Below are 13,086 nucleotides of genomic sequence, written 5' to 3' on the forward strand. Positions count from 1 at the left end.
CAGAAAAGGAAACTGAGGCTCAGGTGGTGCCTTGACTTTGCCCAGGCTGGGTAATGGAGGGTCGGGATGCAGACCCCAAGCCTGGATCTGTCCTATCGCTCTGCGCCCCAGCAGCGCAGGTTTTGTCACAGCTGGCGGAGGACGGCGAGAATGGGAGACCATGGGAGACCAGCCGGCCACCGCTTTTGACGGATGCAGAGACCAGGCCCAGAGAGGGAAGGGACAAGGTCCCAGAGGAGCTGGGGCTGTGCTCGGCTAGAGCCCAGGACAGGGACAGCCTGTCAGTACTGGGGGCCCTCTGACCACCTAAGAAGGAACATAAAGAGCACGTGCTCCAGACCCTGAGCCCCCACTGGCCAGCTGGGACCCCAGGACTCCTAACACCTTGAGGCCCAATCTGGCACACGGTGTCCTGAGGCACAAGACTGCCAAGCCCAAGGAGCTTCCTGACCAGACGTGGACAGGTGGGCAGGTGGCACGCGGCCCCAGGACAGGCCCGGCGCCAGGGACCTCCCAGCTCACACCCCAGAGCTCCTGCCTACGGGGCCTGGCTGGCATGAAGGAGCTTGTACTCCGACCTGCAAAGGGGTAAGACCACGCTGGCGGGATCTTACTGCGCAGGTGCGGCCCCAGGTGAGGCCAGCCTCCCAGACTTCCCTGTGGCCACCCTGATGGAGGGGAGCATTTGTAACTTCCTCCCCAGCCGCAAATCCCCTTTTCTCCTACAAAGAGTCTTGTGGCTTCCGGAGCTGGTGCACCGGTGCAGCCTGGAGCTCCCAGCAGCAGCCAGGGTCCCTGTGTGGGGGCAGCGTTTGTGAATAACATGAATTCCTGGCCGGTTTGCCTGGCTTCTGCCTGAAAGGTGCCTCCAAGTCAGGCATCAGGAAGCACAGCGCATGGAGAGGCAGGCCCCAGTCCTGGCTCTGGGACGCCCCGGGCCCTCCTCCCCGACACAGCCCCTGCCCTGCCCCTCAGCCGGTCTCCAGCTTTAGCTCAGCCCTCCCGAGCCCACTGCGGCCCGAGGGCGACCCCTGGTGGCCGCCCAGGAGCTCTCCGCACAGAACGGGGCCAAAGACCCGGCCTGCCAACAGCCGCAGTGTGAGTCCTCTCTGTTCCCCCGCACATAGAAACCCTCAGGAGGCATGTGCGGGATTACAGTGAACTCGTCATGAACCCGGGAAACCCCGTGTCAAGGGGAGAGGCAGCACCGGATGGGGACCCTGGTCCCGCACTCCCTCCACCACCGCCGCCCACCTAGCAGCCAGCCTGGTCTGTCCCTGGTGAGGGAAGCCAGGCTCGTCCAGGGGCGAGGCTTCCAGGACACTCCTGCTGAGGCCTGACCCTAAACAAGGACGGTCTCATCTCACACTTTCTCCACCCACAGCCCACTCTGAACTGCCTGCAGGTCCCAGCTGCCGACCTCTGTGTACTCCCCTTCTCCACCTCGTCCCTGCTCTGCCACCCTTCAGATACTTCAGAAGATTCTCCACACATGGCATCCAAAAGGAGACTCCTTAGTCCACAGACAGGGGTCCATACAGAGCCCGGTGAGCCTGCTTTGGGACTGCTTGTTCCCGTGTCTGTACCTTCCACCCAGCTCCACCCAGACAAGAACTAGGTCCTTTTCTAGTTATAGCCCCAGTTTCTAGAACAGAGCCTGGGACACAGAGCTCATCCAACTGATGTTTAATGGAGGAATGGGTGAGGGAGGGAGGGTTGCATGGAATGGTGGATAGATGGAATAAATAAATAGATGGTGGAGAGATGGATGGGTAGAGGGAGAACTAGACGGATAGAGGGATCAAAGGAAGGATGAATGAATGGAAGGATGGATGGCAAAACGGAAAGAGGGAGGGAGGTTAATGAAGAGATAAGTGGATGGAGGGGCGGAAGGAAGGGTGGGTGTACAGATAAAGGAATAAATGAGAAAGGATGGATGGATGGGGACTACACGGCAGGATGAGGAAGGGCTGGTTGGATGATGGAGGGAGAGAAAGAAGAAGTCAATGACAAGGTGACAGGAAGCACCAGCTACCACCATGGGTGACGGGCAGGATGAGAGGGGATGAGGATGGACAGAGGGCAGGGGGTGCACATCCAGGGAGGCACATCCCTTGGCAGAGGCACATCCAGGGAGGGTCTGAGGGCCGGGGCTCAGGGCATACTTGGGAGCACACAAACATGTGGGTTCCCAGAAACACCTGGGGCACAGAACATGGGAAAAAGCTGGGCCGGCTGCACGCGGCAGGGCAGGCTTGGGCATCAACAAGAAGCTGTGCCCCAAGGGCCAAGGGGGTTGGCACCACTGGGACACAGCTCTGGTCACACCACCCGGAACACCCAGTGTCCTGATGCCCATTGCACAGATGAGGTGGCTGAGGCTCAGGATGGTTTGGGGTCCACACGTGGCCACACCCCCTTGGTGCTGGGCTTCACAGTCAGGTCCCAGCCCTGCACAGCTGGCACGCCTCCTGGGGCTGTCCACTTACCTGGATGCCCTCGATGCGCTCAGTGACGACGTAGGCATGGTGCATGGCCACCAGCGGGACCTTGACTCCCGCCATCCGGCCCACACTGCCCGCCCACACTCCTGTGGACAGAGCACAGCAGGTCAGCTCTGCTGGCACCTGCTGGGGGCAGCCAGCTAGCGGGGCATGGGTGCCTCTGCAGGCCTGTCCGCCCTGGTGGTGATTCCCCAGGTCGGTCACAGCTGGGCCATCACCCAGAGAATGGTCAGGGTTAGGGAGCCTCCAGCATAGCCGCTTGGGAACCAGGAGAAATGCCATCCCACCTGCACAGTTGACCACACAGGGCGTCTGGATGGTGCCGTGCTCTGTCTCCACAGCTGCAACCCGCCGCACCCCGAAGTCATCTGTCCGCACACGGATGCCCGTCACCGGGCAGTTCTCGATGACCTGGGTGTGAAAGAAGCTGCTCCCTTTGAGGGTGCTGACCACCCACCCTCTCTCCATCCCATCCTGAGGGACCTGGCACCCCTGTTTCTTCTAGGGCAGGCTTCATGTGACACTACTGGGGAAATGGCGTGACCACAGAGCTGGAAACTAAATCCATAAATTCCTAGATTTGGAGAACTTGTCCCCAAATACAGTGGCTCCTTTTTATAAAGTGACTTAAAAGAAAAAACTCAAGGCTCATTTACTAAAAGATGTTTGTGGTCTACTGTTTGGTAAAAAAAGTCACATCATAGCACAGTTTGGTTCTGTGTACACATATATCCATCTTCACAGAAAATGTATTTGGAGTAAAACTAAAATGTCAACACCAGTTACCTCGGGGTGATGTTATATCTTCTTTTTGGCTTATTTGTCTTTTCTAATTTTTTCTACAATTATGTGTGTCTTTGAGACAAAAGACTAAAACTACAGGAAGAGATTTTGGGGAGTCACTTGTCCGGCGGGGCCGGAACCTCAGAGAAGGAGGCAGGTGACCCCGCAGACAGACCAAGGCACCACCCGCCTTTGCAGGAGCAGATCAGGAACCTGAGCGGTCCCACCTGGCCCAAGGTCACACCACGCAGAGAAGGGCACCTGTTCGCTGGCCTTCTGCCCTGTGGGTTTGCAGGCTGGGATCAGGGAGCCCAGGGCTCAGCGGCCATCGGTACCTGTGCTCCACGGGCGGTGGCAGCCCTGGTGAGGGTGGTGCAGGTGCCGGCGGGGTCCATGGTACCATCATGTGGCACATACAGGGTCCCGTAGAGGTCATCCACGTTCATCAGTGGGTACAGTGCCTTGGTCTCCGCCGGGCTTAGTACGTGGGACTCCACGCCATAGGCCTTGCCCAACTAGGGGATCCAGGGGAAAGCACCTGTGACCTTGGGGACCGATCTTCTCCCCATCCGGGCCTCCAAAGTTCTGCTCTGGCCCTGCTTCCTCCAGGAAGCCTTAGCTGGTCAGCACGGCCCTGCAGCCCCTGTGCTTTGCCCCAGTTCCACAGAAGGGTGAGGAGCGTGGTGTAGCACTCAGAAGTAGGTTCTGAGGCTGGCCTGCCTTCCCGATCCAGATGGCACTAGCAATGTGACCTGGGGCAAGTTGTTTAACGTCCCCTGGGTGAATGGGGCTCATAATGGCTTATGTGGTTGACACGTCCAAAAAGCTTAGACCAGTCCCTGGCACATAAGGGCTTACTATATAAAATAAATAAAAATAACCCCCAGAGGTCTAATACTTTGGGCTTCTCTGGTCAGACCCGCTCTTCAGACACCAGTGAGATCCTCTGTCCCAGGCCTCTGACTCATCACGTTTGATTGGCCCCAGTGCAACCAATCAAGTGTCCCCTGGCATTGACTATCAGGACAGACTCCACCCAATTAGAGGTGAGCCGAGCCAATCAGATTTTCTGAGAATTGTGAATGAAAAGAGGCAGAGACTTCACTAGCAGGATGGGCACTTGAGCTGACAGATGGGTTGGGGGCTTCCTTCGACCACCTCTATCCCAGCTGATGAGTGAGCTAAGGGCGAGGAGAAGGAAGAGGGAAGGGAGAGGAGGAGGCAGAATGGGGCCCCTCCTGATCCCAGAGAGCCAGGCCTGTTCTAATGAAGCCAGCTGCCCCTGCTTCTGGCCTGGGTGCCCAGGGGAACTCAGCGTCCCAGTGATAATGAGCCTCTGCCAGCCACACAGCTGGCCCTGCTCACTGGGCCGAGCCAGTATTCAGTCGGTGCTCAATAAGGGGTGAGTTGCTGCAGGAGCCTGTCTCGCCGACGCCCTGGAATTTGGGGTCCAGGCTGGCTGTTCCGGTTAGAAACCAACAGCCCAGCCCAATGCAGGGCCTTCCACAACACAAGGCTTTCTCCCCCGTCTCCCCCAGAACAGGGTTCCCCAAGTCCTCTCCAAGGGCAGTCACGCCTCCTGGGTAGTCTTATCTCCGTGAGCACCACCCGTGATGATAACTCCCGTTTATGGAGCCTTGCCTGCCTCCGAGGCTCGGCCCCCTGTGCTCTGCAATATGGTCCTATTTCAAAGGTGAAAATGCCGAGGCTCAGAGAGGCAAAGTCACTCGTCCCAGGTGGCCCAGCAAGCAAGGGCAGCTGCAGGGTTCGAACCCAGCTCTGTCGGGGCTCCTCCCTGCACCATGCTGCCCCACCCTCCACCAGCAGGGGGCGCACCCATCAACTCGAGCCCATGTAGCCCTGGCAGGGAAACCCACCGACATGAGTCTCTTGTACTCATCCAGACGCTGCCGGTTGGATGCGATGAACAGGCCCCCGTTCTGGATCCAGCCCGTGTGCAGTCCCGTCTCCTTCTCCAGGTCGTGGCTCACTACGCGCCTCGTGTGGGCAAGCAGCTCCACCTCCACGTCGCTGGGCCTCAGCTGCCACAGCAGGCCTGGCGGGGAGCATCGGGACACATCAGTCCCAGCATGGCGGTGCTGCACCTCGATGCCCCCAGAAGTCCAGGGCCCCTGAATGTCAGGCAGCGCCCCAGTCCTTCTCTGCAGGCCACGGGCAGCCTGGATGAGCAGGAAATGACAGGGTCCAGGCTGAGTTTTAGGACAGGCCTCCCAGCCCTTGGGCAGCTCAGAGAGGGACAATTATCAAAGGCTCCCTTATCGTGCACCTACTATGTGCCAAGCCCTGGGCTGAACTGTCATGGGGTGACTGGGCAGCCCTATGAGGCAGAAGGATTATTTTACCCAAAGCAGGCCCTTCACCAACAAAATTGCTCCCTTCAGAGCAGCCTAGAGAGTGGGAGGCCAGGGGTGAGGCCGCGTGACGGAGGGCAGAGGCTGTGTGGCCCAGCGGAGACAGGGCATGGGTGATGCCCGACTCCTCCCTACTCCACAGTGACCTCAGGCTGCTAGCTTGATATCGGCCAAAGTGGGAGTGTTTACCCCATGGAAAATGGCGAATGTAACACAGGGTTAAGGCACAAGGTGGCTGCCCCGGGGCCACGCACACAGTAGGTGCTTCACAGATGCGCACTGGTTAGTCAGGAGGGCGAGACTCGTGGACACAACTGATACCCTGCAGGACCCCGCTCTGCGTCACCCCGGTGGCCCCTGCCCCGTCCACCCTCCGTACCCCATGGACACCCCTCAGCCCAGGTGGCTCCATTCAGTAAGGGGCTTCTGCTTGTTGAACGGTCAGGTGCCTGGCTTCCAGCGCTGGTCTCAGCTTCGCCCTCTGGGGTCCCATGGGGGTGTCTGCTCCCTCCTCCCCCCACAGCTCTTCAGAGACTTAGGGATAAGCAGGGCCCCCAATCTGCCCACCTGCAGACTGACCCTGAGTCGCCCCGTGTCCTACCCCGCTTTGCTCAGCTGCCTCCAACAGGCCTATATCTGTTAGTCCAGAACTGGCCCCTCAGTGGTTCCCTGCCCGCCTGGCCCTACCTGCCGTGTGCCAGGTTGTCCCAGAGGTCAGACGCTCCCGCTCCAGCAGCACTGCCCCACTCACGCCCAGCTTGGCCAGGTGGTACAGGGTCTGGCACCCCAAACTGCCCCCACCAATGACCACCACATTGGCGGTGCTGGGCAGGGGCTGGCTTGGGCCTTGGGCCACCGCCGAGGTGCCCTGTGCCTCCTTCAGGGTCCGCTGGTATGGCACGCTCTTCTCGGTGGTGGGGCCAGCCCGGCTGGTCAGGCGGCGTGGCCCCAACCCCTGGGCAGGGCTCCGCTGAGGGCATGTGACAGCCACACGCAGGGCTCGGCTCAGGGAGGCCATGGGGACTCCAGGTGTCAGCAGTGCAGCGAGCTGGCGAGAGAGTTGGGGCTGACTGGGGTGTGGACCGGACGCTGTGGGGACTGCCCTGATGCTGTAACACCCAACCCAGGCCTTTTTCCTGCTGCCACCCCACGGCCTGTGTGCACTGATGTATTGGTCCTGTGTGTGCCTACTGAAGGCTGCATACACATCAGGCCCTGGCTGGGCCCAGGGGTCCTTGAGGGGGGACAGAAGGTCCTGGCCAGCCCAGGGAGTGCAGGGGGTGGGGCTATGACAGAGCACGGGCGCTCTTGGGGGTGTTGGGGCCACAGGGAGTGGCAAAAGGGAGGGACCAAAATGAGATCTGGGGTAAGTGGGGATACCCGGTGGGGAAAGCAGGGAGGGCCAGAGGGCACCTGAGAACTAAGGACAAGAAGGAGGCCAGGTTGTGGGGGACACAGGACCCAGACAGACAACCTGAGAGGACGAGGGGGAGGCGGGAAGGGGTAAGCACCCTGTCCGCTGGCCTTGAGAGCCCCATCAGGGCTCAGGATAATTCCTGAGAGTGGGGACCCCATGAACCCACAGGTCTGCATTTGAGGAAGACCCCCGGTGCAGGGCGGTGATAGGATCTGGGGAGATGGAGGGAGGCAGGAACCCCCAGAGGGTCCCCCACAGGGTCAGAAGCTGTGCTGAGGGCTTGTACACACACAGAGGATGGTTGGAGGGGAAGACAGTGTGCTCGGTGGAGGAAGGGCCACAAGGCAGGTGGCAGGCCACCCTGAGACAGGGACACGCAAGCCTCCAGCTAGATCCAACACACCCTCCTGGGGACACCCGTCTCAACTCTAGACAGAAGTTGTTTCTGCCTCGAGGCAGAAGGGGAGAAAGGCAGTGGGGTCCAGCCACGTGGCACCTGGGGTTGGGGCTCAGAAGCTGGGTAACTGGCTGCCCCCCCTCCTGCCCCTCCTCCTCCGTGTCCCCTCTGTGGCCTGCAGGCCTCACCTCGTGTCCCTCTTCCTTCAAGCCTCCTAGCCAGAAAAAATCTCATAATTATGACTATAACAGGGGCCCCCTTCTGAGGACAGAAGGTGCGGGAGAGGCTCTCCCCGGGTGTGTGTCCTGCCAACAGGGTGAGGACAGGACACCTCAGAGGGGCCTCCTGGGCCTGCTCTGGGATCAGCAGGGAAAGCACAGGGACAGGGCTGTGATCCGAGGTGTGGAGCTGGGCCCTGCCACCTACATGAATAGTCACGAGAGAGACGAATTGACTAATTAATTGAGAAAGGCAACTTCCATTTCCAAGTGCATAACACAGGCCAGGCTCAGGGCACACACTCTCATTCAGCAATTGCAAAATGCCCCTAATTGCATTTTGGGGACGACTGTCCCTAGTTTACAGAGAAGGAAACGAAGGCACATTGAGGCTGGCTAAGGTGACCAAGGTCACAGGGCCGCTATGTGGCCAAGTCTGCAGGCTCTCCTGCCCCCTCCTGACCCCTGGCCGGCAGATGTCATGCGGCCTGGTCTGGGGGAAGCTGGGAGAGACGCCTCACCCACTGCCACAGCCTGTCCCACCCTCCAGTGGGACCAGGCCCCACCGTCAGATAGCCCCCTGTCTCCTTCTGGCAGAGGTGGCTCGGGCACAGGGAGGCACACGCCCCAGCTCCCCTCTGAACTTACCTTCCGTCCTCGAAGTTCCTCAACCTTCCAGGAGCCCCCAAGAGTGGCGTCCTACCGGTGGAAAGTTGGCCTCACGTGAGTGCCAGGAAAACTTTCCCAGGCCAGGCATCTGCCCCCCGCCCACAGCGCTGCCCAGCACACTTGCCCAGCCTCTGGCTCAGCCTCCTTCCTCCCTCTTGCTGTGCGAACACAATGCTGCCAGCCCAGGCAGCTGCCACGTGCCCTTTGCCCACCCACCATCCAGTCCAGGCCCTCCCACCTGGGCTGGGGGTGGGGCTGGCACAGCCCCAGCAGGGGCAGCCCAATGACCCTCTTGCCTTCCAGAAGCAGCTGCTTCAACATTAACCTGCTCCCCTGACCCCTCCAACTTTCTCCCACCTGAGCTGGCCCAGTGGCCATTTGTTGCCAGGGGTAAGGGCGCAGTATACCCCAGGCATTGGGGTCAGACAGACGGATGGGGGCTTGACAATCACTTAACCTGACCTGTAAAGTGGGGGGCCCAGAGGAGCCCTCCCCCTAGGCTGTGGGACGAAGGGGGATTGATGGTGGAAAGGGTCTGGCACAGCCTTTGCCCTGTGAAGGGGAGTTAGGGTGGCCAGCCCCCCACCCCCACACGCAGTGACCTGTGGTTCTGCCCACCCAGCCAGATGGTCGATGGTCACAGCAGCCAGAGGCAGAAAGAAGCCCCCACTAGCTCTGGGCCTGTCGCAACCCCACCCACATTGGGGAAAGCCCCAGTCCTGCCCTTCCCAAGGGATGTACCTCAGTAGCGAAGCACCTCTTAACCCCAAAGGGCCTGCTGTGGGCCTGGCCTGGTGGCGGTCGGGAGGTGCTGTCTCCTTCCTTCCTGAGCAGCTCCTGGCCAGCCGGAACTTGGGCTTCCCTGCCCCCGCCCCTGGCTGCACAGCGAGCCTGTCGCCGCCCACCACCGGGCGGGACGCACCGCCCAGCACCGTGGGCCTGCCAGCCAGGGCAGCAGCCAAGCGGGGCAGCTCTGGGCAGGAGCACAGGGCTGTGAACGCTGAGGCTCCATTGACCCTGGGTGATAAGCAGGTGGCCTCACCTCTCAAACTGCTGCCTGTGGTGACCCCGTGCACCCCCATCTGGCCACACTTGCCTGTGCTCCCTGTGCCCCAAACAAGCTTAGCACGGCCCAAGTGGGCAGAAGGAGCTGGTAGGCAGCTTTGTGCCCGCACCCAGGGTCTTCTGTGGGCTCACTCCCGGGGAAGGGTGCTCACTGCCTTCAGAGGCAGGTCAGAAAGTCTGGGTTAGCACCCCAGGCGCAGTGCCCCTGAGCTGTCTGCACCCTGCCCTCCACAACTCCCTGATCCCTCTGTGGCTTGGGAGACCCTGCCTTCATTTGACTTCTGTGGGGCACCAGGACCCAGAGAGGGGAGCCAGCTTGCCTCAGGCCACACAGCAAGCCAGAGGGGGAGCCAGACCAAAAGCCTGCAGCCTGACTCTGGGTCTAGGGCACTTTGTTGATGTGCAGACAGAAGTTGCCCAGAGGAGACGCCCAGAGAAAATGCACACCGAATAGTACATGTGTGATAAAAAAAAATATGGTGAATGTTTAAATTACAGTAAAAGACACATTGCCATTAATGACCCTCAAAATACTCCCCCTGGCTTCACACACACTTACTCCATCGTTCTTGCCACTTTCTGAAGCAGTTCTGGAAGTCCTTTTTCGTGAGTGTCTTTAGTTGCACTGTTGTGGCCGCCTCGATGTCCTGAATCGATTCAAAACATTTACCTTTCATGGTCATTTTGACTTTGACTTTGGGTCATTTTGACTTTTGCCTTTGAGAGCCAGAAGTCACACGGTGCCAGACACAGTGAATAAGGTGGATGAGGACACATAGTAATGTTTTTATTTGACAGAAATTGCCCTACCAGAAACGATGTGTGACATGGAGTATTGTCATGCTAGAAGATGAAATAAACACACTCAGGAAAGAGGACTTCCAGAGCTGCTTCAGAAAGTGGCAAGAACGATCGGGGAAGTGTGTTTGAAGCGAGCGGGAGTATTTTGAGGGGGGTTAATGGCAATGTGTCTTTTACTGTAATATATTTTTAAAAATTTAAATATCACCCTATTTTTCGATCACACCTCATATACCTCTGGATGTGCAAAGAATCAGAGCAGGTGCTGATGTGACGTAGGACGTCAAAGAAAATGTATTTAAATTACGGTCACTTAACAAGACAGCTGGCCAGGTACAGGGCTGACCACGGCAGTAGCCCTGCTGTGACCAATATGAGCCAACAAATAACGTCCTTATTCGCACCCAGGCTGTCCGCTGTCTGCTCGCTTGTCTGTCCTCTACACTTGCTGAGCACCTACTGCATACACAGCACTGCTGGGGGAGATCCAGAGATAAGTAAGAAACGGTCCCTGCCCTTGTGGGGCTCAGGGTCCAGGACGAGGTGGCTGTGATGGGCAAGCTGTTCTTCCAGCAGGAACCCAGAAAGGCTTCTCGGAGATGGTGGCCTGGGCTCTGGCCTGACCTTGTGCTGCCACCACTTCAGTCCCCACCATGGGGACAGAGACCATCCGTCACTCCCCTGGCTGGCTCCAGCCACACGAGGCTTCCCCAGGATGTGAGGGGGTCACCAGCCTGGTCGCCCTGCGATGGCTGGCCTGGCCCAGCAACCTGAGTCAGGGCTGTACTTGCTCAACAGGGTGAAGGACAGGTCAGAGAGGGCAAGGGCCCTGGATGTGGGGTGCATGCGTGAGTGACACACTGGTCACCGGAGCCCCAGGGCAGCAGCTGGGGCAGCCCAGACCTCTCCTGGCTCTGCACTCAAAGACAAGCAGCTGTTGCAAGACTGTCACAAGCCAAGTGGGCAGCAGTCGCCCTGGACTTTGGACAAGAGGTGGTGGCTGGAGGACCAGGCCAGGCTGTGGTCACCGATCCTGCACTGCTTGAGTCTGGGAGAGGTGGATGGGCCCCCTCATCCCCCCTTGGTGCTAGAGGGCACAGCTCGGGAGGTGGCCAGGCTCCTGCTGCCAACATGCTGTGCCATCTTGGGCTAGTACCCCTTTGTGGGGCCCCAGTTTCCCCATCTGGAAAGTAGGGACTATAACCCCTGCAGTGCCCATCTCAGGGAAGTTTTGTAAATTTACCTGCGTATTATTACCTTCTACTTCTAGTGTACTTGGAAGAAAACCATGGAGCAACCTGAAGTCACAATGGATGCCAGGCCCCTAACCCTAACCCACCCCCACCTCTAGGCCGCAAATCCCAGCGGGACTGTGGTGGATTCACCCCCTGCCTGCATGGCCAGCCCTGAGACACCCCCTTCTTGCCCTACTGGTCCTCTTTGCAGTCTGCAGCCAGCCCTCCGCCCCTGCCTGCTGGCTAGGCTTCCAGAGCAGAGGGAGGCGTCTACAGACCGACCTCTGACTGGGCAGAAGTCCAGGGTGGAGAGGGGGAGGGGCTGGGGACACCTGACCCAGGGGAAGGTGGTGTCCGGCCAGCACCTGGCCATACCTGATGCCTGGCCTCAGCCGCCTCTGAGCGGTGCCACCTGGAGCTTCTACTGGGGGCAGGCAGCGTGCTGCGCGCCTTACGTGAGACGTGACTGCTGCCCATTGTCGGGATGAGAAAACTGAGCTAGGACACAGCCACGGGCACCAGGCCCAGGAGATTCATGGACCAGGGAAGTTTCCAGAGCGACTTTTCTTTTTTTTTTTTTTTTTAAGATTTTGTTGGGGAACAGTATGTACTTCCAGGCCTTTTTTCCAAGTCAAGTTGTTGTCTTTTCAGTCTTGGTTGTGGAGGGTGCAGCTCAGCTCCAGGTCCAGTTGCCGTTTCTAGTTGCAGGGGGCACAGCCCACCATCCCTTGCGGGAGTCAAGGAATTGAACTGGCAACCTTGTGGTTGAGAGGACTCGCTCCAACCAACTGAGCCATCTGGGAGCTCAGCGGCAGCTCAGCTCAAGGTGCCGTGTTCAATCTTAGTTGCAGGGGGCGCTTCCCACCATCCCTTGTGGGACTCAACGAGTTGAACTGGCAACCTTGTGGTTGAGAGCCCACTGGCCCATGTGGGAATCGAACCGGCAGCCTTCGGAGTTAGGAGCATGGAGCTCTAACCGCCTGAGCCACCAGGCCGGCCCCAGAGCGACTTTTGAGGACTGGATTTATGCTGCCAAAATTTTACCTTAAAAGAAAAAACATAACTACATTACCCCCATGACTTCATGGAGACAGAATGTTTTATCATCCTGGGGTACGTGGATGCCCCCATCCCCCAGACACCCACACACAGAGGGCAGGTGGAAATAGCCCAGGGCTCAGCCACCTAGGCACAGGCATTCCCAGGAATGCATGGGACACATAGAGCGTGTGAGCAGCTTGCTACCACGACCCCCAGGCTCCCACTTCACTCTGTGATGTCTCCAGTGTTATTAGGGAGTGACACAAATGCTGGGGTGGACCTGGTCCCTCTGCTGTAGGGCCAGGCTGGTGACCCGTGCTTCAGGCCACCCTGGGGCACCATGCCCACAGCTGTAGGCACCACTGCTATCCAGTTGGGAGACAGAACAAAGCTTCGGAGGGCAGCTAGGGACTCGGGTCCTGTCATTGACGGTATTAGGAGCGAAAGATCGAGCAGCAGTGGCCAAGGGCACAAGACCCCAAATAGCACCCAGCCCCCAGCCCAGAAAGCCAAACCCCCATGCTCTCACACTGGCTGGCCAGGCCAACCCCTCATGGCCATCTGGTCCATGTGGCAGAGGCCTC

At 59.0% G+C, this 13,086-nt stretch overlaps 1 protein-coding gene across 3 annotated transcripts in view; it reads right to left on the reverse strand.

The window, feature by feature from the left end:
* Nucleotides 1-9,248, reverse strand: part of SARDH (sarcosine dehydrogenase) — a 60,439-nt gene extending 51,191 nt beyond the window's left edge. For 2 of the 3 annotated variants that reach the window (XR_012495994.1, XM_074331324.1), the window contains exons 1-6: nt 9,102-9,199; nt 6,347-6,707; nt 5,165-5,343; nt 3,623-3,802; nt 2,792-2,915; nt 2,490-2,590 (exon numbers count right to left, since the gene is read on the reverse strand). Coding sequence is in view for 2 of the 3 variants with exons in the window: in XM_074331324.1 (XP_074187425.1) it covers nt 2,490-2,590; nt 2,792-2,915; nt 3,623-3,802; nt 5,165-5,343; nt 6,347-6,677 (915 nt within the window). In the remaining variant the exon portion in view is untranslated. Of the gene's footprint in view, nt 1-2,489; nt 2,591-2,791; nt 2,916-3,622; nt 3,803-5,164; nt 5,344-6,346; nt 6,708-8,339; nt 8,391-9,101 lie in introns of all 3 variants that reach the window. The other variant, XM_074331323.1, reaches the window with a different exon arrangement.
* Nucleotides 9,249-13,086: the final 3,838 nt, after the last annotated feature.

The sequence above is a fragment of the Rhinolophus sinicus genome, linkage group LG04 (genome assembly GCF_036562045.2).
Source record: "Rhinolophus sinicus isolate RSC01 linkage group LG04, ASM3656204v1, whole genome shotgun sequence".
In the NCBI taxonomy this organism is placed as follows: Eukaryota; Metazoa; Chordata; class Mammalia; order Chiroptera; family Rhinolophidae; genus Rhinolophus; species Rhinolophus sinicus.